General features: G+C 28.9%; 1 protein-coding gene across 7 annotated transcripts in view; it reads right to left on the bottom strand.

Moving 5' to 3' along the window:
* Positions 1-2,691: 2,691 nt before the first annotated feature.
* The window catches only part of LOC149891864 (uncharacterized), a 29,057-nt gene continuing 5,028 nt past the window's right edge, over positions 2,692-26,720 (bottom strand). For 2 of the 7 annotated variants that reach the window (XM_090078432.1, XM_090078435.1), the window contains 26 exons: positions 20,787-20,890; positions 20,210-20,399; positions 18,780-18,988; positions 15,639-15,817; positions 14,562-14,840; positions 14,110-14,375; positions 13,650-13,852; positions 12,330-12,550; positions 11,981-12,061; positions 11,733-11,855; positions 11,257-11,592; positions 10,965-11,120; positions 8,296-8,440; positions 7,827-7,918; positions 7,483-7,686; positions 7,170-7,390; positions 6,745-7,030; positions 6,240-6,403; positions 5,183-5,389; positions 4,947-5,082; positions 4,696-4,826; positions 4,271-4,604; positions 3,936-4,094; positions 3,654-3,713; positions 3,273-3,493; positions 2,692-2,895 (listed from right to left, as the gene is read on the bottom strand). In XM_090078432.1, coding sequence (XP_089934558.1) covers positions 2,776-2,895; positions 3,273-3,493; positions 3,654-3,713; positions 3,936-4,094; positions 4,271-4,604; positions 4,696-4,826; positions 4,947-5,082; positions 5,183-5,389; positions 6,240-6,403; positions 6,745-7,030; positions 7,170-7,390; positions 7,483-7,686; positions 7,827-7,918; positions 8,296-8,440; positions 10,965-11,120; positions 11,257-11,592; positions 11,733-11,855; positions 11,981-12,061; positions 12,330-12,550; positions 13,650-13,852; positions 14,110-14,375; positions 14,562-14,840; positions 15,639-15,817; positions 18,780-18,988; positions 20,210-20,399; positions 20,787-20,890 — 4,827 coding nt within the window. In that variant the 3' untranslated portion in view covers positions 2,692-2,775. Of the gene's footprint in view, positions 2,896-3,272; positions 3,494-3,653; positions 3,714-3,935; positions 4,095-4,270; positions 4,605-4,695; positions 4,827-4,946; positions 5,083-5,182; positions 5,390-6,239; positions 6,404-6,744; positions 7,031-7,169; positions 7,391-7,482; positions 7,687-7,826; positions 7,919-8,295; positions 8,441-10,964; positions 11,121-11,256; positions 11,593-11,732; positions 11,856-11,980; positions 12,062-12,329; positions 12,551-13,649; positions 13,900-14,058; positions 14,376-14,561; positions 14,841-15,001; positions 15,095-15,638; positions 15,818-18,779; positions 18,989-20,209; positions 20,400-20,786; positions 20,891-21,681; positions 21,995-26,720 lie in introns of those variants that run through there. The other 5 variants (XM_090078433.1, XM_090078434.1, XM_090078438.1 and 2 more) reach the window with 5 other exon arrangements.

Raw genomic sequence — 26,720 nt, 5'->3', positions numbered from 1 at the left:
TTTAGGGGAGACTGGGGCTAGTTGGCTATAGAAGTTATAGCAATTTTTGTGTTTTTTACTAACTTAGTAACTTTTGTTACTTTATTAATTTTTCAATTTTAAAAGGCAATAGCATTAGCTACAAATAAACTCGAATAGCTGTAGGTGTTGTATGGTTCACTCTAACTAGTCACATTTTGTGTTTCCAATATTTCGCGTTTTTGGGGATTTATAGGTCATTTTGTAAGCAAAATGCTTTTGGGGTTAATAAGCACAATGATCGCTGATCTAGTTGGCAACATGTGCCAACTTAAAACTTAAAGTTATATAACACTGCAGATCTTCAGACATGAAATTGTAAAAGAAAACTAGACAGGGTTGAAAATTCTAAAAATATTACAAAAAATGCTATTGATGCTATTTTTATAGAAGGAAAGTCTATTCGATCGACTTAAGGGCAATAAAATTTAAGGTCAAAAAAATTATTAGATACAAATTATCCAGAGTTTGCATAAAAAAGATGCACTTGAAATCACGGCCGCCGAGATGGGGGGGGGGGGGGAACGAGGAAGATTCCCGGGGCCCCGTGTGTGTACAAATGATTTTTTAAAATAATTTTTTAAAGATTTAAATAGTTTTGATTTTTAAAAGATTTAATTAACTTTCGTTTTTAATTTTCAATGACCAGAGCACGCTTCTATAGGTCCTGGGTAAATAATTGATCATAATGAGGGCCCCTTAAGAAAGCTTCCCCAGGGCCCGAAATTTCTCTCGGTGGCTATGCTTGAAATAAATGTTTAGTGTTGCTAAAATGGTCTCTTCTTATATGGTTTGCCAACTTACCCTAAGAGTATAGGCAACTTACCCCGGGCCGGGGTATGTTAACGTTTTTTTTTTCTTTTTGTTTTGGAGGCCCTTTTTGGGCCACCAATTTTTTTTTTTTAATAGTGTTTGACACTTTAACATGCTTGCCAAATTCATACTCTTTTGAACTGCAGTTTGATATCTTCAAAAAAGTTCACCCAGAAATGCACAGAAAAAACTGTAATCAACTAGCCCCGGTCTCCCCTACAGAAAATTTCAAACAGCTTTTTAGCTGAAAAGAAAATAAATTTATCACGAAATTTAAAAAAAAGATTTAATAATAATTTTTGAGCCCTTTAACACTATTTTATAAGCAGACATCACAGCATTTATTCAAGCATTTTAAAGCTGTCAAATAACTGAAACAAAAAAGAGAAACTTAAAGAAAAAAAATCTAATTAGTTTTCGTAATTTTACATGAAAATATTACTTTAGTTAGCTTTTTTAAAGGAGTACTTTGCATTTAAAATTTTTCCGAAAAGTCTATACTAATAATTAACATAAGTTTGAAATTAAATAAAGATACTGGACTTTAATCTCTTAAACTACACTATTGATTTGTTTTAAGCAATCAGCGCTAAAAATTCCTGGTTTCCAACAGGTATTTGTGATGATTGTTGAATTCTTTGTTAAAGGCATTTTTAATTTCTTCAATGGCTAATTTGGCTGCTCAGACTAAGGTTTTAAACTTTTGAAAGCATCTTCTAACAAGATTGGCAACTTTCTGGTCAATAAAAATATACTAAATTACTTGAATAGATCGAATAATCAGAAGCAAAATACTTACAAAATATTTAAACCAAGCAACGGTATAATAAACTGCTCATGATGTGAAGCTAAATGATGATAATCATTTAAACATTTACTTGTATTTATTTTGCATTCAAAAGAAATTTCCTAAATTCATACCCATTATTAAATGATGATTTTATCTTTTTTGAGGTGCTTTTCATTTTCATTTGCAATTGAAATTTCTTCCATATAATAGGTGATTTCTTTTTCATCTAGATGCCATCATTTATGAAAATGCTACGGTTAGTTTTGAATATAACAATTATTGCATTAAAGTATTTTTGAATAAAAAGTTGTATAAGTGTTTGTTGTAACATGTAAAAATCATTACATCAGTAAACCCTGACACCAACAAAAGCAGGAGCAATCACGTTGATACACCATATGAGTCCTTATATATATATATATATATATATATATATATATATATATATATATATATATATATATATATATATATATATATATATATATTAAGTTTGAAATAAAAAAAAATTATGAGGAGCGATGAGGATAAAAACGTACCGCAACACTTTGATTCAATCCCTAATACTAAGCTGCAATTGTGTCCGCGAAATATTATTTCTAATACTAATTTGATGCAAAAAAGTATTTACTGATTAAGCCAGTTAAATTACCTTATTTTATACATAAAAGTTATTTAGTAGTGCATTATCCAATCCAAAAAAAAACCTTCAAAAAGTTTATCATTTTGTGAAGATTGCTAACATAGTTCATTCAAAAAATAGAGTCTCTTGGTCTAACGATAACCACCTTACAGGTATTTTTGAATACATTTCCTATTTAGATGTTTTACGAGGATCTGTTGATATACAATGGTAAAGGGCTAAACTTAGCAGATATCAAAAAGAGAATATTCAAAAACTTAGTAGCTTGAAGAACATGACGGCAAATGTCAATTTGACACACACAAATAGGAAAGAATCAATGCAACAAATTGCTTATTCCACAGTGTTATTTTAGCACAGTTAGTGTTGTTTCTGTAGTTGTAATCGAAAATAAACTCAACACAAAGTTAGAATAGCGAACAAAATATTTATAGATTTCTGTTTTCTTGTTCATTTTGAAACAAAGCTACATTCCATGAATACATTTTTAAAGGTTATATCAAACCTTTTCTTAAGATCTGCAAGTGCGAACCATTCCATTAATATTCGTCACATAGGTTTCCATCACTTTAATACGATTCGTAGCTTCATCTAATTTCATCTTTGGATTGCTAAACAGGGCAACTATTGCCTGGAATAAAATAAAAATTTTTTTTAAACTTAAAGTCATAAAGATTTCCTTAAAGCATTAATATGAACACTAAGATGTTTTCCGATGCTCACATTTTGATGAAGATATCATAAAATTGGTTTAAAACAAATTTTATACTTCAAAACAAAGTTTCTTAAAAGCATCTAAAGTTTGAAAATATTTAATCCTTTGAAAATAGAATTTTCATTTGTAATCAAAAGTAAAGTCAATTGTGCTCCTAAATCTTTCTAAAAGTGTAACCTAATTGATTAGATAAAAAGTCTTCGTAATCAAATCTTCGTAAGGGCCTCTGTGGAGCACACGAAAAGCGCTTAAACTCTTAAAAAATAAATTTCTTAAAACAAAAACAAACTTACATCAGATAACATTGAAGCTGCTGTTAACCCTTTAGCTTTTTTAGTTGAAGAGGACGTTCGAGTCCATTGCAATTGTTTCTTTAACTGTCGAACAAATCTGTTGATGTTTCGAACTCCGTTCCGTTTTAAAGCGCTTTCAAATTTTGACTTAAACGAAGTTAAAGCGGTAGCGCTGTACGTCGATAACTTCTTTTTTATCAACTCCGAAAAAAACTGTGTGCCTGAAACATTCAAGTCTGAAGAGTTGAGAACTCGAAACAGAAAATAAATAGCGCTTTATTCAAAGAAGGGTTCCTATACCAAGATATTTTTTGAAACTTTCATACGAAAAAAAACATTTACATGAAAAGTTAGCAAAAAAACACGAAAAGTTCTCTTCACCTTTTTCTAACTGTCTGACCCAATAAAACTGATCGTTGGTTGTTTCATTTGACGTGCCAACTTAAAGTTAACAAAAAGAGCTTTTTTAAAAAAATGTGCTACTGAAATAAAGTCACAAATGAGTAATAGAGCATGAGTAGTTTAAGGCATATTCTACATTCCAGAAAAAAAGCAAAGTTTTTCTATCTAAAGAATATTGTTCTGATAGGAGGTCCAAAGATCTAAGTTATGTCAATACTAGATAAAAGAAAGACTTTTTTTTAAAAAATCTTAGAGGTAAACCTCTCTTTTCCTTTAAAGCGCTAGTTTCTCTCTGCATTGATTGAAAGATTCCATTCAATTGATCAATAGTCTGACTATAAGAGTCAGAAATCGAACGAATGCTTTTGTACAAATCAACGTATTGATTTCCAGCCTCGGTCACGGCATTACAGTGAGATTCTGAAGACAAATGAAGTTTAAATTCATACCTTATGTATAATTTGAAAGATGACTTTCACACAGTTTATAAAAATAATGCATAACTTATGATTTTCAATGAATAAACTCGAAAACGTAAGAACACCTTAAGAAACACCATCAAAGAATTGAAGTGCAAGTTATAAATAACTTCTTACTGTTGGACGGCAGTGCTCGCACAACAACTTCAGCTTTTTTGAAAGAGCTTTCGGGATCAAAAGCACTTAGAGCTGCCCAAGGTGAACTATACAAAAAGGCATTATTTGTTTCCATGCTGCGGGTTATTGTGACTTGATTCTCTTCTAATAGAGCACGATTTCTGGATGTTATTTGTGGTAAATCAAGTGATCGTGTATAAAAAGTCAAAGTTTGTCTATTTAGATAATCAGTTGAGTCTTTGGCGATCGAATGATGCTGAGAATCTCTGTGTTCAACAACAAAACGCTGGTCAGAGGACTTCTCAGCAGATTGCACTGGTGCACTTTCATATTTCTAAAACAAAAATGTAATACTGTTTCTCGCATCACAAGGAAAACTTCAAAAGTTTTTTCAAAATTATTATGCAACTAAAACCTCTTCATACTTTGTAGAAATCTACTAACGAAGTCTCTAGTAGATTAAGACTCTCCTCTTGACTCGCTACATAGCTGCTGTGAAATTTGTAAAACTCATCAAGATTATCAAATTGTTCTCCAAAATAGTTTTTAGCTACCTCTAAAAAAAATATGTTAAACATTTTAAGTGAATGAGTAATGAAAAAACTCCTGAGACTTGCTCATCAAATGAAATTGTAACAAATTGTAACAAAAAGAAAACAAGTCAACTGAAACTTACTCTTAGCAAAGTATGTGGCATAATCTCCATTAAAACATTGGCTTAACCGAAAGTTTCGGACTGGTTGTTCAAACATTGTATAACTAGCTCGGAAGTTCTTAACACAGTTGTCCCCATGCATAACAATTTGTGCAAGCTTAAAAACAAAAATTCCCCATTTTTTGTAATTATTGAATTAGGGATAAAAAATAGAAAAGTATTTCCTTAAAACATTAAGTATTTTAAAGGTTACTTACTTTTGCCTTAATTTCAAACTTGCTTATTCCGAAAAATTGACTTCTCATAGACTTTATTCCATTCATAATAACTGAAAGATTATAATATTTAACCTTTTCTTCATCAAAACGTTGAGTATGTAATTTGGTTGCTGTTTCATACTTTGTGTATATATTGTGAATTTTTTTGACTTGGCTATCCAATTGATCAAAGATTGATAGAAGTTTCTTTAAAAAAAAAAAAAAAAGTTGAAGTAAATATTGAAAAAATAAAGTTGCCTTTAAAGCATTTAAATTCTTTACATCCATATGTATAAAAAAAAAGCTGCGACAAAAAAAAAACAACCAAGCTTAACTATGCACTATTTACATTTAGGCATTTTAATAATTACTTTCTTTTGACTTGATCATGGAAAATTAAAACCTATAGAAAACAATTTAATTCTGATTGTTTTCCTATCTAGTTTTTGGAAAGTCAAAAAGATACTTTGATTTTCTTAAAACAGTGATCTTCCTCTATTAAAAGATTCATCAAATTTGAAGCTCCTCATTAAAATAGAATTGTTATTTAAATGAAAATTAAATTTAAGTATTAAATTTATATCGTGTTTATAGATGTTAAACTTAAACTGTAATTCTTTAATTTCTGACCTTATCAAACAGTTTTAAAAATAAAAATCTTCATTTAGTTATTTAATCTTCATAGCTAAGAATTCAGACCATATTAAGTTGAATTAGAAATTAGATGTTTATCAAAACTTGGTTAACAACCAAACAATTGTTGAAATTGTTCTTTCAAAACTGTTTGAAAAGCTTAATTCCTTCTTAAACTTCACCTCTCCATTTTTTAATTTAATTCAACGTGATAAGCAAGACTAATCTGATTGACATTATTAAGTTGATAATTTTATTAACAAGATGGATAGGACATCGAATAGAAAGTGTAAAACATTAAGCTAAAAGAAGTTTTCTTTACAAAAAAAAACAATATTTCACAGATGACGTCAGTTTTAGATAACAGCAACATTAATAACAGTAACAATAATAAAATTGTCTTTAATACTTTGCAGAGGTGTACCTTGATTTCATTGACCTTATAGCCATAGTCCTTGGTTACAACACTTTTTTCAATTTCACAATCAGCAATACATGTGACATTAACTGCCTCCTTATCTTCTGGGTTAAAATTAAAAATGATATTGTTTTTAGTATTGCGCTGAACATCGATACCAGGAATTTTCACTGGAAAAAGCAAACATTAAAAAAACTGTAGCACTGAGAAAAAAATTTTTAAGAAAGTTACAAATAGTATGTATAGTATGTTATGACAATCTTAAAAACTTTTATATTAGTATATATATATTTATTGTACCATAATGTAAATATGTATACTTATATCATAATGCTTAGCATATTTCAACACAAATAATTTAAAATAGTTAGAACTTTTTATGAGAAAGTAAAAAAAGTTTGAAGAGATTTTTGAATTTTTTTATATTTTAATTTTTTCAAAGAGAAAATTAAAAAAAAATTAAAAGAAACTAAAACTACTTAAATGTAAAAAGAAGTTTGTAACTAAATACCTATACTTTGTCTGCATGTTTCAATGCAATCTTGACTGGCAACGTTATTGATCTCATTTAATTTTAAAATTTGATTTGCAATCATGTTGCTTACTGGCTCTAAAGCATCTGCAGCACTTTTAGCAGGATTATACAAAAGTTCTTCAGCTGCTTTTTGTTGCATCAAAAAAAAAGTTCCACTGTATGCATTAACAAATTGTTCAGCTAAACTTTTGAAATGGCTTTCAACTGTGTTTACTATGTGAGATTCATTTCCCTCATTTTTATCAATCAAGTTTACATGAAGCTAAATAAAAATACTGATTGTGGTACTTTTTTAATTGCTCAAAGATAGCAAAAATATATATATATGTAAATGATATAAAAAGACAATAGCTATATTATATATACGTATTAAATAACTATAAAATTGAAGTGTTACTTACTGAGGGATTAATATCTTCAAAAGAAGATAATTTATCTTTCTGTTCTAGGAAAACAAGACCTTTTGCTTCATTAAAAAATATATTTTTAGTTTGTAATTTGAATTTGCCATTTCTTTCCATATAAAGATGTATTTCATCAAAATACCCTATTATTTCAAGTGATCCACTTAGATTAACTGCAAAAACTTGTCGGTCAAAATTCCAGTTTATCTTTAATTTAGCTGAAAAAAAGAAAACAACTTTAAAATTTTCACATTTGAAACTTGAATTAATAAATAATATTAAGACAGAAAATTAGCAAAGAAAGACTTACGCCCCTTGGAACGATCATTTTTGTGGAACATTTTAAAATTGCCATTAGAAACATTTAATACTGGGAGCCATTCCTCATATCTTAAGAAACTTTTCTTAATTTCCATCTTGAAATCAACTGCTTTAGAGGACCGATTTGCAGTCCCAAACAAAGTTAAAATTGAAGCTCTTGCAGTGCGATTGCTAGCATCAACAATTACAGAATCTAAATAAATGTTACCCTTTGGTGAATCAAAATACATTTACAGTGAAAAGCATACTTTTAAGCTTTTGACTATAATTTATGTCATGAAAAAAAAGTTCTCTATTTTTTTTTTTAAAAAAAAATTAATTCAATATTCTTGCCTTGTCCAGTGAAAACCAGTAAAGATGAATTATGAAAATTAAGACCAGCAAATGTGAAACTTTCCTCGTAGAAATTTTCTAATTGAAATTTTCTAAAGAAAAAATTAAACTTCTATAAACAATTATTGAATTAGATTGAATCATTTATAACTCCATGCATGAATCAATATGGGGGAAATATTGTTAAAAGAAAAATGTTTACATTCTTAATTAACTACTTTATTTTTTAGTTTTTAAATTTAGCTAGGAGTTTTTTACAATTTTTCCATTCAAAGCAGCACATCAAAGTAAAATCCACACATAATTATTCATTAAGTTGGCCAGATTATTCTAAATAATCAAAACTCTATTAAAACTGAATGAGTGTTAGCTTCTCAAAATATATAATAACAGTACAGGTTTACAAAATATCTTACATCGTGACACTAAAAAACTAAATCATAACAAAAACTTTAAACAATAAACTCACTTTAGCACTGAGTTAAAGTTTTCAAATGAATTTGTAAATGCTGAAAAGTAGGTTTCTTTAACATCAGCCAAGTTTAAGGACAAGTTTCCATTCAAAAAAGTTGAATTCCTGTTATGGAAAAATATTGTGATTTCAGGTCCAAAATCTAAAAAAGAAAAAAACATACAAAGTTTTCTGTGCTATAACTTCCTAGCTGAAATGGCATAGGGGTTTATCAAAACTTATCAAGCTTATCAAGGTAAAAGACTAATAGATTTTAAAGTAAATCTGGCAATTTATACTATAGGCAATTATATTTTTTAAATTTCTAAGTTTTCTGAAAACATTATTGTCAAAAATGGACCTATGATCTTGTGATTCCAGAGGGTATGTATCTGATTCCAGAACATATACATTACAAAATCAAAATTCTGATTCCTGTAATTTGTCAGTTAAAAAAGCAGTGAAGAAACCTTTTTAGTCATAAATAATTCCAATGAGGATATTTAATAAAAATACACCACACTTATCTAGAACTTAGAATAATTACTCTTAAGAGTACCAGAAAAACACTTTGGAGGGAACAATCTACACACTTTCCTGATAAGAAAAATCAAAAAATTCAAATCTGACTATGCAGAAATAGCTCAATTTTTTTCTTTTTTCTTCAGATTCATTTTAATTGTTTTTTAGTTCATGGTTAAAAATATCTTGACGCTTATGTTCTTTTCCCTGGATGTACCCCACATTCTAAAATTATGAATCATAATCTTTAAACATTTTTGTAGAACTCAAAGTTCAAAATAGATATTCTTTTTTTGTTTCAACATAGACCTTTTTACAATATAGATTTTAGCAAATGAATAAATGTGCTGGCATTTGGAATCTATGACATTAATCAATCATACTTGATTTTTTTTGCCCCACTGGTGAGGTATAGGTAGATATAGGTAAGCTGCCCCACTGGTGAGGTATAGGTAGAAATATGTAGATTGCGCCACTGGTGAGGTATGGGATGTTTATTCTTTACCCTGCAATAAGTTATGATACCTTTTCATCTACACTGAATATTCAAAGATAAATTCTTTTCAGAAGTAATACAACTTTATTCTTGTGAGGATTTTCAGCTTGCCTATTCAAGCCTTTTCTTTTCACTCTGTTGTTTGCATGTAAAGGTTTGTTTTGTCTTGGTTGTTTACCATGGACGCTATCTTAAGTAGTTTGACAAACATTAACCAAACACTCAAATCTATAACAAAAATGATCCAAATGCATTATTTTGCATGTTTAGCTGATTTCACTATGGTGACATAAGATTTGACACTCTGTCTTAACTTCTTACTATTCTCACACTTCTGTTTTTATTGATAACAACTCCTTTTTTTAGATAGAAGTTTGCCAATGAGTTGATAAGTTCTAATACTTGCCTACACCTGTTCATCATAACTATTCCCATTCACTGGAGCACAATTACAAACAACTAGCACACCAAAAGTTTCACATAGTGTACTCGTATTGATTGTAGGTATTAGGTGTTTCTATCCGCAGCTTTTAAAATATTGATTGGGCTGCAATGTGTCATCTGAAAAAGCCTCAGGATATGTTTAAACTTTTTTAACACAAATCAAAAGTAATAATTGTTTTATGGGCGATGAGTTAAGTTTCTTTAAATCCATTACATAATTGCGTGCCATTAAATATTGCTATCAGACTAGAATCTTCATCACTACTGTGTTCTAAACTAAAACAAACAGTCCACTATCATAGAATAAATTGTCTAATTGTTTGCAGATGTACTGTTTCTCTCCTGTTATAATTTAAATGAGGAGTTCAGATTTTTTTCAAAGTGATAATTTGAATTAAATTATCTACACATAAAACTAGATTTGATTTAGCAGCTAGTAAAGGTCCTAGATAAGGAAAGTGTGGCCTTCAAATATCTGATTCAGAAATTTTCTGCAGTGAGCTTGGCAAAAAATCAATGAGGGAATTTTTGTAGGTTGATTATTAGGCAGCTACTTAATGACAACTTCCGATACACATTGGGCGAAATTCAATTTACTACTTGGAAAGCATTCTATTCAATTTGTTCAGATTTTCTTGGGAACATCATTCTCCAAGGTACATGGATACTGTTTGAGAATTTGCTGCAACACGTCCCTTAAAGTTTATTTTTTAATGTTACATAAAGACTTTTTCTACTGGTTATGCTATGGTGCATGCTCTTATGCAGGATAGAGATTCACTAGCCATGCAGCTGTTTTTCTTATATCATATTTTTTAAAAAGGTAGAAAAGCTTAAAAAAGAAAAAGAGGAAAAACAGAAAATTTGATTTTATTTTTTTTGCTAGATGACATATAAGAAAATATTTCAACAACCTGCTGCAGAACAACCAGAAATGTTTGATATGGTATATATGGAAATATTTAATATGGTATTGATACATTATGTATAGCATTGTATAATAGTTATACTAAGAAACACTTTTTCCTAAAACTTAACAATATTGTGTAGTTGTAAATATCATAATAGCAGAATTTGAAACCATATACTTGCAACTAGTTAAAAACTTTTAGAAAAACAATAAAAAAAAAAAAAGATTTAAAATCTTTCAGCTATAAAAAGTCTTTCAAACTTCTTGAATGAGATAAAAGAAAAAATGAAGATTGATGAAGTTTAACATTTTTACCAAATATGGAGAAAACATTGTTCTTTGCGATACTCATTCCTTTATTTGCTTTAAAACTCACAATACTGTCAGTTTTTTTACTGTCCATAGTCAAATTAAGTTCAGCATTTTCACAGCCAAGGACGAGTTGACCAGAATTGAAGCTCGTGATTATACCTTAAATAGTTTTAAAACCTCAAAAATATTGAATAGCTGCAAATAACTATTGGTTGATATAGAACTTATTATCTGTAAAAGCAAAATTTTTCAATGAATATATTGTACAACACAAAAAGTAGGAAATAAAAAGTACCTTTAGAAGTGAAGGTAATAGATGAGTTGATATATCTTATATCACTTTCAACAGATAGTCCAATCATTCGTATTTTATCTGATTTTTTAACAGTATTGGCTTGTTTAACTGATTGCACTTCTTGTTTTTTATGATGCTTAGTATGCTTTTTGTGATGACGATTGACTGAAGACACTGGTTTATTTTCTGATACAGTTTCATAGGTCTTTTGAAATACTTCTTTCAAGTGAATAGAAAGATCTTTAACTATTAAATTTGGATTTTCTTTTAATTTATATTCTGATATATGAAGCCTATTTTTTACAATAAAGTCAAATGCTGCTTGAGAGATGCTACCTATACAAAACATATTATTTTAAACAAGAAAAACAGCTAAAGGTATTAAAAAAAAAATTTAATTTAGATTAAGTTCATACCAAAAAAAAAACAATTTTCAAAAGAACTCTTTTTTTTTTTTGCCCACAAAAAACACCTACCTTTTCCTTCGCCAAAAGTAGAAAAGATCTCAGAGTTGTTTTGAATAAAATAACAAATATCTTGTTTGTTTTCACCTTCTTTCTCACAGTTTGGAAAAGAAATTTTTCCACTAAAATGAATACCTAAAAAAAAGTCTCTTTACAGTTGGTTTTTAAAAAGATTTCTTACTTTTGTTATATTTAACATTTTTCTTTTAAATTTCAAAAAAGGATTTCATTTTATTAGAAACTGTTACTTAATTAGGAACCTGGTTCTTCAAATTCTTTCAATTCTGGAGTGTCAAAATGTTTATTCAAAAAACCATCCTTTTCTTTTGCAATAAGAAAACCTGAAATGTAAATGGTTTGAAATTAATGGCTGTGGTAAAAATTGCTGTGACAAAATGGTGTAGGTAAGACAGTAGCAGAAAAAACATTCATATATCTTTTTCTATCTAAAAGATTTCTTAACTGTAACTTAGATACTAATTTGTTACAAAAAGGGACTGCAGCCATGTAAGCATAGTTAAGATACAAGATAAACATAAAACATTTTTATAAAACAAATAAATATGTAACATGCATAAAACATTCCAGCATATAAAATTAAAGACTCACACAAATTTTCAAATGCCAACCAAGGTACACCCTCCAGTGTAACATTCAAAACTTCTTTAATAAACTTTTCAAACAGGACATTATATTGGCAAATTCCAACAACCATTCTTTCTTCATATTTGTTGTTAACAATTTTATTACCCAGAATAATTTCTAATGATGTGTTTGATGAAGATCCATTATTTTCAGCATTTGCATAAGATAAGGAAACACCTTTAAACCTTGATTTAAAAATAATTACAATAAAATTATAACAGAAAATAAATTTTGTGAACACCTCATTGCAGATACTCATTTAATTTCCTCTAATCTAGCAAACAAAACAGCTTTTTAATATAATTCCTATGCAAACAGCTCCATAGAAAATTTGATTATATTCATTTAAATAAAATTTTAATTACATTTTTGTTCATTATTCACATAATAAAAGCACTAAACTTATACACATCATAAACTTTGAATCAGATACAATTTTTTATTTTATTTTTTTCATAAAATTTAATTGAGTGATATTGAAGTTCACTTTCTTTTAAATTTAAATAATGTAACAAATGGAAACATTTCTTTGTTTTTATTTGAATAATGATTGTGACTTCAATGATGTGACTTAATGAATGATTGTGACTTCAAAGTAAAGGATATAGGTCTCACCTTGAGGGTGATCTATCTTTAACAAGACTGACCTCTGATCATACCTCAAATCAGGTTCAGCAGATATTTAATAGGGAGTCTCAAAAGATTTAAATACGAATTTATACTTCCTGACAAATAATTTCCTTAGAATTCAGATTCAATTAGTTTTGGGTGGCAAATTTATTAAATTTTCAAATTTGTTTTTGTTCCAAATTTTCAGTTTATCACCTTAAGTTTATATTCTTTTTGAAATACTTGGTTTTAGCATCAAAAATAACTGCTAAGGAAGTGTTTTGTGTGTAAGTCTGGAGCTGATAGCATGATAAATCAACAAAAAGAATTGTTAGCAATCACATTTATTGTAACAATTATTTTAACAACAGCAAGCTGAAGAACTAAAAAAAGATACAAAAGACTCAACTAATCTGACAGCGAGTTTTAGCAAGCTCATAGCACCATTTAACATGGACTTACTATTTTTCTTCACTATTGTTTTGCCTTTAGATAGCGATTTTTTAGATATTCTGTCATTGAAGAATATAAAACCAAAGCAACAGAAATACTTGAACATTGGTATAATTTACAGGTATTAACTTAATGTCACATGCACTGCACAAGCATGTGGATGTCAGTGTTAAAGGCCAGAAAAAAATAATTGCATGCAAATAAAAAATATTATGAACTCACTTTAAAACATCTGAAGTCAATCTTGTAGCCAATAGTAAGGATGACAAAGGCAGAGTTTTCAAATGTTCAAAGTTCCTGTGGTTTTCATCTTCAGGTAAAAATGAAACATTTCTAGCAGTTGATGTCAATTCACCAATGCTGTTAACACTAAATTCACCAATTAGATTGAAACTCTCGTCTCCTTTTTCTATTTTAGCAACAACCTAAAATGTTTAGGCTGCTAAATTTAAAAATATTTTGATTTTACTATCTATTACATTTAGTTAAGTTATTCCTTGTTTATAGTTGCCACCCGATTTTTTCAATTTTAATTGTCCGTTTTTAAATATATTTTAAGCAATTTACCATAACTTTTTAAAAACAATTTTCATGCAAATGCTTTCCTACAAAAATTTTAGAAAAGAGATACAAAAAACTCATAGAAGTATTTTTGTCTTTAAAACTTCAGAAAGCTACACACCATTCTTCCCAAAACTATGGCCTCTCCATTCCCTGAAACCTCCCAGTTATTGTTTTTCAGTTCAACTGTTAAATTCATTCCTCGTAAATTTACCAAATTGTTAAAAAGATCCCAATCTTCATCAACTTCACAATTAAGTGAAACACTGTTTTCATTAAAAACAAGCTCTTTAAACACTACTCTTTTTTGTAAAACAGATGTATAAGGTTCCTCACTAAACTTTTCACTTGAACTTAAGAAATTGTTGATTATATCTGAAAATGGACCTAAAACAGAAAAAAAACTGTTAAAAGATTAAGTACTCAAAAAATATGTATTAAAACCTAAAGTGCTATTAAATGAGCATTAAACACAATAAATGGAACAGAAAAATGTAAATAAATCAAAAACTACCAAAAAAAACAGTTTTTTAGAAAATAAAACTTGAAAAGAAGCAACTTTTATGAGGCTACCTGTTATATTATCATATGAATAAACCTTCACAGCTGAAATCTCTTCTTTTTGAGAAAATAGAGCTGAATATCCTATTTCATCTGGTAATGCATCAACAACTCCATTACTGCCTTGGTCTGGAGAAACTAATTTTATAGCTTTGTGAGCTTTTTGACGCCATCGCAAAGTTGCTCCTTTAGGCATTAACACAGTGTTCATTTCTGTTATAAAGTTTTGAATGAGATTTCGATGTTTGCTGCTCATAATCATAGGAATTTCTGATGTGCAAGAGGAAAAACCTAAAATAAAATAAAAACATTATGGAAACATTCAACACCCTAACTTGTATGTGTTTGTAACTAAAAGGTAAGTAAAATTTCTAAAAAACAACCAAGTAGAAAATGAAAATGAAACTTATAATGAATCTGAGAAAAACAAGCAACTATGTATTTTAACTGACATGTGCAACCAGAAAAACAGTTAAATCCCTAAATATCATGCAGCATTAGTTCAAGCAAATATTGCTGCAACAAACAGATGAAATAATTCATGTAAACTTTTTTTTAGAATATACTTATTATCCCTTCATTTATCCATTCATTTTTTAAGAAATATAACAAACCATTGTTTACCTTTTACATTTACAATATTATATTGTTTACTTTTTACATTTACAATATTACGCCTCTTTTTATGCTCTATTGCAGTATTCATTTTTTCATTTACAATTATCATTTTTCCATTAAAACATTTGAACCTTGAATAGCAAAAATGTTTTAAAACAATATTTGAAATAAAACTAATACAGAACCATTGTTAAACATATTCATCAGCGTAGACTTGGTTATGTAAAAACATTATTAACCTAAACCTTTTAAAGCAAATATTTAAAATGCAACTTAAACATAACAAAAAAAAAAAAAAAAGAAGTTTTATTGATATTAAAAGTGTAAAGTTTTTTCAAAAAATGTCTGTTAAGTCAAAAAGAAACTGATTTAATTATTAATCAAACTAAAGCATTATTATCTGACTCTTGGAGTCATTAAGAAATGCTTTTAACATTAATTATGAATTTATGATTTATTAACCATACTTACATTTTGGTGATTTATTTTGGTATTTTAAAAAATTTTCATTTAGTTCAGATTCTATTCTTTCATCAATGAACTGCAGTCGATTTATGTCTTCTTCAGTTGCAATTACTTTAAAAAATCCTACTGAAGCTACAAGTGAGTTTTCAAGCTTTTGGAAGATAAAGAATGAGCTGTCATCAACCCTAACAATATTAAAAGTATATGTTTATATTAAAAAAAAAAAAAACAAAAAAAAAACAAAGCAAAATTTGTTCTACTTAACTAATTTACTGTTTGCTATTAAAAAAAAATCATCTTTTTTCATCAGCAGTTTATAAATCAAGTAATTATACAACAAGAAGATACAATTGTGCAATATCAAGTTATGAAATAAAAATATTTGAATTATTTAAAGTTGTTTTACTAGGAATTTAAAAACTAAGCACAAGCTTTGAAACTCTTTTCAACTAAGTTTCATTCAGTAGATAAAAAGAATTAAAGCCACAAAATAACTGAAAAAATTTATGAGAATAAAAAGATGAAAACAGCATTTAGTACTTACTACTATTTTACTTTAAAGCTGCAGTAACTTAAAACTTTACATTTAAATGCATACAATAAAACATTAAAATTTAATGCATATCTTTGAACTTGTTGCATAAATTACTAGAAAATGGATCTTTATCATGTTTATATTTTTAAGAAAAACAAACAAGATTTATATAAGAAAAAATAATTAAAAAATCAACAAAATCAGATTGCAGAGATTAACCCCAACCTCATGAAAGATAGAACAAAAGAGAATTTATATGCAAAAAAATATTTGACTATATTTCAAAAATTCAAAAACTTCAAAATAAATTCTGGAAAGCATGCAGAGAATAAGTTTCACAACTACATACACTTTTGTGCTTTTAATTCATGTTGCCAGCTGGCCTAAAATATGAAGATAACTCAGTAATTACATCGAGCAACAATGTTTTTGCAGCTTGAACAATGTTAGATTTTTCATATAAATTTTTGTGTTTTGATTATGAATATCACATCAAAATATGAGTATCACACCCTGTTTAAGAGAAATTTTTAGTTTTATCATCATTTTTGCTTGAATTTTTATCCAAACATATCACTCCAGTAAGTGACTCATCAGCAACAGTTTGAGCAGCTTGAGGATGTCAAGGCATGTATAATCAGAACAAGATGGAAGCTTTTCTTTGAAAATATGACATGTTGGGCATGCCTGGACAAGTCAGAATGAGATGGGCGCTTTCTTAGCATGTTATGAAGATGGCTTGCATATTTGGTTATATCAGAAAGCTAGTGTGTATGTGTACATCATTTTAGTGAAGTACAGTGTCAGTATCAATAAAACAGTAAGTTTAATGTTATAGGCATTTAGCTGTCTAGCTATGCCTCATCAATGTTGTAATAGTTGCAATATATACTGCTATATCTGTTGCAAATATACATTTGCATCTCAAAAACGTTCCATAACTACTCTTGTGAAGAAAGCTTTTCATTTGTATTTCAGCTGCAAAATCAATGACCAAAAACAAAGAATAGGTGCCTCACATTTGCTGTACAACATGCACTGTCAATCTAAGAGTCTGGCTCAGAGGCACTTGTTAGAATATGCTGTTTACTGTTCTAATGATTCAGCAAGAACAAAAAGACCATGTGACAGACTGTTATTTTTGTTTGATTAATTTATCTGGTTTCTCTGCCTAAAGCAAGAAGTCAATTAAATATACTAATCTGCCTTCAGCAATGAGACCTGTGCCACATGATGACAGTCTCCCAATTCCAAAACCATCTGAGGATTGGACCATAGAAAAACCAGCCAGATTTTGAACTCTGTTCATCAGGAGATCCACATCTGATAACACAATCAAAATTGAACAATTTGGATTGGTTAGAGATTTGGGTCTGCCAAAAGCAAAAACCGAGTTTCTAAATTGGTATCTGCTGTCACCAGGTTTATAAGCCAACATTATTATATAACCAAATTTTTTGCACAAGTCAATAGTCTCTGTTTCTATTGTGACATTGAAGGTTTATTCTTGACCTTGCATTGTGATCACAATGCAGAAGAGTGGCATCTCTTCATTGATTTGTCAATAAAAAACTTGAAAGCTGTTTTGCTACACAATGGCAAGATTTATTCGCCAGTACCTGTTGGGTACGCAGCACACATGAAGGAAATTATGAGAATATGGAACTGTTGTTCAAACACATCCAGTATAGCAGGTACAACTAGAATATCTTTGCTCTATTAATGGGACTGAAACTTGGCTATATTAAGTACAATTGTTTCAATTGTACTTAAAATAGCCAAGAATTGAACAAAGAATTGAACAAAGAAAGTGAAGGTTTTTGCTATTTAAGATGTTTCCAAGAATAAGTGAGATGAAGATCAAAGAAGACATTTTTCTTGGTCCCAAGATCAGATATGATATGAGTGACAAGTTTGAAGAGCTGTTAGTTGGCCAGGAAAAAATTGCCTGGAAAGCCTTCAAAAACATTGTTCACAATTTTCTTGGCAATTACAGAGTGTCAAACTAAGTTGAAGTTTAACATGTCACTCAAGATTCACACAGTGCTGTCAATTATGAACACAGTGAGCGGTTTCACCAGGACATTGCTACAATGGAGAGACAATACCAGGGGAACTAAAATCCATCAAGTTTACTGGCTACTGTTGGACACTGTAATGTGATGCACCAGCAGTTGAATACAAAAGAAAGTCAGGAGCAAAATATTTTTAATTTTGTTGAATTTAATGGCTTATGAAGAATATAAACATGATTAAATAGGTAAACATATAAATGAGTTCCTCTGTGATACAGTTAAACAAAAACTATGTTTGTGCATAACCTGTAGGTATGTCACAATCACCTAAAGGTTTTTAGGAGACAAGACTTTTAAAAAAAGTTTTTGTGCAACTTTATGATTATGAATTAGTTTTAGATAAGTAATGATTATGAAGTAGTTTACACTAAAAAAATATTTTAAAGGATATATACTATAATAATTTAGAGGATGTAAGGATATAATATAAAAAGGATAATAATTTTTTAGCCTAACCAAACACACTTATAAATGAATCAAATAAACTTTAAATCATACTAAATGAAATTGTTTAATAAACTATGAATATCAACTTACCAAAATATAACTTCAACATAATGATTAGGGTTCAGTACTGCTGTCAATTTAACTTGGTTTAAATTAAATGGAAAAAGGTTGCCTAATATGTTGCTAGTATTAAGATCAGCATAAGTGACTCCAAAATGTTGCCTTAAATAATCTGCTACTTGAATATTACCAACAGAAAGATCAACTTGTATATCGTTGTTGCTAGCATTTTTTAGGACCTGAAAAAATTTTAGTTTTTTCAATAAATTTTATAAACTTTCATTATTTGTAATAATTACTATTTTTAATATCTTTAAAGCAAAAATATTTTTTTTGGTCAAACTTTCTACACTTCTACAAATTCAGTTAAAAAGTTTAAGCAAAACAAGAATGACTTCAATTTTAAAACTCTATTCAAAATAAATTAAATGAAAAAGCATTACTTTTGTTAAAAAATACTTTCACAGAACATAGGCTTGGTGTGAAGAAAAAGTTTAGTGAAGCAAAACAAATGAAAAGCTTTCTTTTTTTATTAATATATTCTTGGAAATGATTTTTCTGTTAAGATTTAATGAATACATGATTATATGAAAGCATGGGTACAATCAATCATCAGTTGTAATTTTTCTCTGGCCTTATTTAAAAAAGGTTAACTTTGTACTTATGTAAAATTCAGTAACTAACTCTTTGTTAAACATTTAAATTTTAATATAATAAAATTTAACAACCAAAAGAAAATTCTTTTTTCATTTATTTAAAAAATTTTGGTTAAATGCAACTGTTGCAACCATTAAGTAAAAAACTAATAACAAAAAAGCAACATAAATAGTAAACAAGATATATTTTTTATATATATTTTAATATTTCACAAGATTGGTTAATTTTACAACAAAGTTATTGTAAAATTTTGTAGATTTTGTTTCAAATACTGTTATAAAACTAAAGATAAACATTAAAAGTATGTGAGATGTATTTAGAAAAACAATATTACAAGACCTGCGTATTAGTTAACAATAAAATTCAAACATACTGCTTGTAGCCCACATAACAAAGTTGAAATGATTTTTTAAAATTGGCTTCAAAAAATGAATTCAAAAATCACAAGTGCACAAAAAAAAGTGTGTTAGTTGTAATTCACTACAAACACATTCCAGACAATGCAAAGTTCTTAAAAGTAGATAAAAGCTGGGTTTGGAGGGTGAGAAAAGAGGTTAAAGAGTCATAATGTAACTACAAAGATATAGCATAACAAACTCATGAAATATATAGCATAATAAACTCATGAAATCAAATTACAAATATTTGTAATTTGATTTCATGAGTTTATTATAAAAATATGAAAAGCTTTTTTAAAATCAAACTTTTTATTATAAGATAAGACTCTTTATTTTTTATATCTTTATTTTATTTACACAGATAAGGAAAATTATACTGATGCAAATCAAGAAGCTAATTTTTACCTTAGCATTTTGATCTCCACTCATTATAATTTCCATACTTTTATAGCTTGTGTCATTTGTCTTGATTGTTATTTCTACATTATAAATTTTCTGATTCCCTTCTCTGGGAGACAAAATTTCAAAGCTCTGAGAAGTGCACTCAAACTTCTTATATTCCCCTTCTTTTGAAAAAGATGTGCACTTCAATGTTCTAAAAAATAAAATTGTTAACATTAAATACGCAAAGAAAAAAAAATCATATTAACAACAGGATAATTGTAATTTATTTACTATAAAGAGATATTCAAAAACATTTTTAACAACTAAGTTTTTTTTTTAAATCTATTTATTGAAAATATATTAAAAAATTTACAAATATATTGAGTAACACCAAGACAACCTTTCACTCTATTAATACTAAAATAGTACTGATCTTTTTTACAGATCAGTACTATTTTAGTATTAATAGAGTGAAAGGTTGTCTTGGAAAAAGAAAACCTTTATTTTATACAGTTATGCATACTTCTGATTTTTATAAAAAGCCATTGTGGAACTTAACATGAAGAAAGAAACAATCTGAGAAATAACAATGACTTACTCAGGATGTAAAAATCTTCTAGAATTTGAATCCATTTCTCCAACATATTTACCAAATGCAGATTTAAGGAAACAGTTTTCATCAAACTGAATAATATCCCCATCCTAATGCATAAAAGCATCAATTATGAACCTCATGAAAATAAATAGAAACTATATTTATTTAATCTATATTGTAATCACAACTGGTTTTAACACAATTAAAATGCAAATTTACATAAAAACCTTTTGTTGTTGAGATGAACTTTCAAAATGGCTGCATTGCAGTTATCAAATTTTAAATAGTTTACTGACAAAATTTCAAATGCTTTCTACCAGGTTAAGTGCAAATTTTTAAAATTTTTAAAGAAAATTTTACATTGGTTGAATTTAAATAAATGTCTGAGATTTATTTAAGTTTATAGATTTATATACATGTTTCCAAGCATGAATTTTGACCAAGTTTTCTTTGGAGGGTGGAGAAAACTAATTGGCTTCAATTAAACCTGTTTTTTAAAAAAGTTGATTAATGCAGAAATTAGTTTATAAAAATTATATTACATTCAATTACTAAAGGTAAAATTAAAATTACTAAGGGTATTATATATGTAAAATGACAAGTTCACCTGGCTAAGTTAATGTAGTTGTTGCTTAACTTATACAATAGTTTTATCTAACTTGCTTCTGACTTTAATGACAAGGAAATACACAGATAACCTTGTTGATTTATCAAGAGATGCACAAATGCTATACAAATGATAGAAAAAAGATGGTGCAACCTTAAAGTTTCCCTCTACGAAGAACTGTTGGACAAATGTTAAAGGGATTTTTTTACTTTTAAAAGCACTTATTCTAAACATACTTTTTTGATTAAGTATTTAAAAAAATATCATCACTTATATGCTTTGTACATGTACCGTGCTTAAGTAAATTTGGATGCATTTTCCTTACACATTTTATCTATTGAAGCTGCATTAAACCAGAATTCGCCTTTCAGCAGGTCACCGTGCCTTTATGTTAAACCTTAAACTTCCAGCAGTTAATAAAATTAACTTCAATTTTTCTTGATGATACTTCAGAAAATTTCTTGATAAACATCCTATTAAGCTTAACAAGAAGATCTTTCTGTTATCATCATTATTAAACACATTGAGCAATTATTAAAACTCTTTTTTTATTATTCTTTTTATTTTTTGTTGTCATAAATTTGATCAAAAATCTAAACAGTTTGGGGAAACTCCTGGGACATTTATTTTTTTGTAAGCATCAGCATTATGTTTTTCGGTTTTTTGACGAATATTAACGAAAAGTTACCAACATCTACAGTTTAGTAATAAAGTTTCCGGCCAGTAACGTTTCTTATTCATTTATTTAAAAAAACATCAAAATTTTTCTTGGTAGGATCTCCAGAAGGCTTTCTTATTGAAGCTAATGCCATTTCTTCAGCAGGATGTTGAGCCAACTTGCCAACCATAAACAAGATAATATTTAATATTTAGGTGAGAAAACTTTTTTATGAAAGGGTTTGAATTCAATTGATTTATTACAACTTCAGATTTCTTCGCTCACTTGAATTTTCCTAGTCCATATCCTTTCTACCTGGACCAACTCTAAAGTCTTTGTTAAAGTAACTGTTATTCCTTTATCCGAACAGGCTTGTTCATGTTCCAGAAGTCTTGAGAAGGTTCTTGCATGTTTCATTAATTTAGGTTTGAATGTACATTTAAAAATTGATAAAGTTCTCTTGAGATTCATTATTTCAGGTTCATCAATATTTTAATTGTCTAGACCCTCCAATCCACTAAACTCAAGCAGAAGTGCTTCAAGTAAATTATCATGATTAATGCCTAACTCTTGAATGATAGGAATTAAATGTATTCTTTTCATAATGTAAGAGTGAACTATTATTTGTCATTTTGTACGCAAGTTTTGTTTTTAAACGTTTAATTCAGGCAGTAGGCCGTCAAATCATACAAATTTTGGTATTTTAGGTTTGAAAATTAGCACAATTTGTTTGAGCATGAGTTTTTAAATGTTGGTCTTTGAATTAAAACAAATTAACTCTGTAGGGCTAATGAAGTGTGAAAAATATGTGAAAAATAATTAATACGAAATTTTACATTCGACTTTTTTTTAAAAGGTCGTATATTAAATTGGGGCAAGTTCAGGGAAATGTTTTTTGTTTTTTTTCTGCTTTCATTTACACCTATTAATGGGACAATATTAAAATTACTATGGAATATAGTGGGATCTGTTACTTGTTCGACCGATCTCATGGTTAAACAAATTCAAAAAAAAAAATCATTTTAGGGCACTTTCTTCAAGATCTTAGGAATGACTTAAATCAAAATATAGTGTCAAAAATATTGTTTATAGTTTCTTAGTATCGTAAAAATATGTCTTCAAATCAAAGTTTGAACTGTTTTTACACGTATCAACATTAAAAGTGTGATACTAAAACGAGCATTTTGTGCGGGAGTTTCACAATAAAATCAATTAAAATAAAAGGTCACAGAAAAAGGTGAAAATAGGCGAAACCTCAAAAGTTTATCAAAAAGCTAATAGTTTCAGTCTTCTGGTTGTATTAGTTACATCATATCTCAATTTATAAGTTCCAAGCAATTGTTTTTTGCTTTTTTGTTTTGTTTTGTTTTGTTTTGTTTTTGTTTTTTTTTTTGTTTTTTGTTTTTGTTTTGTTTTTAGGGGGGGTGTGGGGGGTATGCCAGTTTTTTTGTATTTTGACTTACTGTGCAGTGGACCGACTCCTTTATGAAGAGAAAGTTTCCCTAACGCTAACGATCACACTTCCTCCATCGTGTTTTAAATTGTCTAATATTACTAGTAAAAAGATTCAAATTAGATTCGTTTGAGAAAGCCACTTTTTTCCTATTTTTGATAATCCTTATTAACAAATTTTAACCGGGCTTTCTTGTTCTTCTTACTGATTAATGGTTTTTTCATACCATACGATAAACATGTCCCAGATCAAACAATCTTCGAATAACAATACTACGATTAAGATTTGCTAGGTTTTAATTCTTTAACTTGCGGGCGGTTTCGGCAGATCTGTTTTCAGAGGAGAGAAGCGTAAAACATGTCTGACGCGGTTAGAGTTTTATCAAAAGTATGACTAGTGAAAATATTTTGTTCATCGTAACTTAATTTAAAAAAATCAGTTCATCTTACTTAACGTAAAAAAATCAGTTCCCGGAATTTGGCCCAATTCAATATACAACCTTTTAAAAAAAGTCAAATGTAAAATTTCATGTTAGTTTTTCATACATTTTTCACACTACATAAGCACTACAGAGGTAATTTGTCATGACTCAAAAGCAAACATTCCAAAGTTCATTCTCAAAAAAAACATTTTAAATTTCAAATCTCAAAAACCAAAAGTTGCATAATCTGATTGCTTACTGCCTGAATTATACGTTTAAAAATAAAGCTTACGTACAAAATAGCGAATAATAGTTAATTGCTTAAATTTATCATGAAAATACATTTAGTTCCTATCATTCAAGAGTTAGGAATTAATCATGATAACTTACTTGAGGCTCTTCTACTTGAGTTTCATAGATTGGAGGATTTAGACCATGGATGTATTCATGAACTTAAAATGATAATTCTAAAGAGAGCTCTATCAATGTTTAAATGTAAATTCAAATCTAAATTGCTGAAACATTCAATAACCTTCTCAAGACTTCTGGCACATGAGCAAATGTGGTTGGATAAAGAAAAAAAGTGTTAACAGAAAAAACATTGCTGCAGGTCCAGATAGAAAGAACAAGGACTTGGAAGATATAAGTGAGAGAAGCAAAAGATCTAAGGTATTAATAAATCTATGAAATTCAAACCAACTCAAAAAGTAGTTTATCACTTAACTATTAAATATTATCTTGTTTAAGGTTACCAAGGCTGAACATCCTGCTGAAGCATGGATATTTGCTTCAATAAGAAAGCCTCTGGTGATCCAACCAAGAAAGATTTTGTTTTTGTCATAAAAAGTACTATAAATTAGGCTGCAGTGAAAAAAATTTTTTCATAGATTTGGTTAGCCTGGGTGTGCAAAAGTTGTGCACTGATACTAAAAGCACTGCGTTAAAATATTAGTTCTTTAGGGTATTATCTTGAGGTGCCCCAAAAATTTTTTAAACTAATATTGTTTTGTAAAATATGATATTTAAAAGAAATATATATATTTTTTTAAATTTTGTTATGCTATTGCCTGTGTCTAAAACAGGTTATCAAATCATAAAAGATATGATATGCACATATATGGCATTTTTCTAGTTTTTCTATTTTTTTCTTCAACTAATCATAAATTATAGGTGACGCTATACGTATACAATGTATGACATTGTATGCATTGTATCCAATATAAGCAATATGCAATTATGCATTATGCAATATGCATGCAACAAGTAGTTCTTCACACCATTTTCCATAATAGCATTATGTAATTAAGTTATAATTATATAATTAAGTTTGAAAATAAAATCAGTTTTAAAGCCTTAATACTTTTAAAATCAACATTTTCATAGTAGTTTAAAACTTCACAATTTTAAAAGTTAAAAAAATGCAGAGGTAGAACTATAACAGTTTTATCTTTTTGTTTAGTTACAGCCCTAAATCTTGAATTCTTTATTTTAATGTTACCAACGTCGAACAGTCATAAACAGTTATTTGATTAAACAAAAATCTGACTTTGTATTGAACACTTTCATGGCTAAACGTGATTTTCTTCGTGCACGAATGAAACCGTCACGCTGGGGTTCACACACGGCAGTACACGCTTCTGTCACAAGCTTAATCCCCCGTTCAACGGCCTGTGTGTGGCATGGAAATGATTGAAATTGTAACATTTTTGAAGATCGAATGTTTTCTTCAAGTTGATTGGATGGAAAGGATTGAAACATTGGCGGTTCTGTGCGTTTGTTTGATGACCAACTGATTGTTTCTGTGTAATCTTGTGCTTCGAAGTTTAGCAACGGCACCTTAAACACTCTAGGTTCAGTATCTGTTTTATTGTTGCTGGATCTTGCCGCAAGCACACGTCTTAGAGCTAGTTGACGAATGTGTGGTCTTTCGTCTGTTGCCATTGCTATCAGCAGGTTTTCAGGATGACCAAAATAAGAATTTCTTTGTATTACTGGATCAACAATTCTCTTCAGATTCGTAGACAAGTATCTGGTATAATGAATGATCTGAAAAAGATGACGACTTCCATCTGTACATGACGATTTTGACTTTATTTCAAACCATATAGGTGCATACACTTTTACTATGTATGTTACAAGTGTTATCAAGTGTTTGTCTGGACATTCTTTTGAAATATACAATCGAAGAATCCGATTGGCGGTTGTTAACCAGCGAGAATGACACATTGGTCCTGGTTTACGGTTGCCCAAATCGCTGCTGCATTGGCCACTATTGATTGCTTGACATATTTCAAGTAGGTACTTCTGATCTGTGCTCAGTTCGTTTGGATCAATGTTTGGCAAAACATTACCTTCAATGGGTTGAAAGGTTACTACTGGCATGTCGCATTCTTTTAACTGTTTTCCGATTGGGCCAGAAAATGAATTTGGTCCATGTGTAACGCCATCATAAGATGCCTGAGCGGTAATTCATTCATGTGTAGTAAACATTTAAACCAGTGTATCGACTTCTTAAAATGTTCTTCAATCAGTCTAATAACGCCACCACAACATCCAGTGTTAACATTGGTACCATTACAACCTATTGCTACCAATGTCCTTGTATCAATCTCATTTTTATCTAAAAATTCCACAATCTTATTTGTTAAATTTAGTGATGTTCCTTCTTATGTTTATATATGACCCAGGTATTGCGAATCAGGTTCTTTTATTAACACAATGTGCTCTTCTGTTTCTGTTACTGGATAAAAATTTATCACCTTTCATAATTTGATTTCTGGTTTTGTCTTTTCGGCCAT

Source organism: Hydra viridissima, unplaced genomic scaffold, assembly GCF_058129835.1.
Source record: "Hydra viridissima isolate aposymbiotic clone 2 unplaced genomic scaffold, HvirCarnegie_v1 scaffold_2, whole genome shotgun sequence".
In the NCBI taxonomy this organism is placed as follows: Eukaryota; Metazoa; Cnidaria; class Hydrozoa; order Anthoathecata; family Hydridae; genus Hydra; species Hydra viridissima.
The sequence above is the reverse complement of the archived record's forward strand: the minus strand, read 5'-3'. Positions and strand labels throughout refer to the sequence as shown.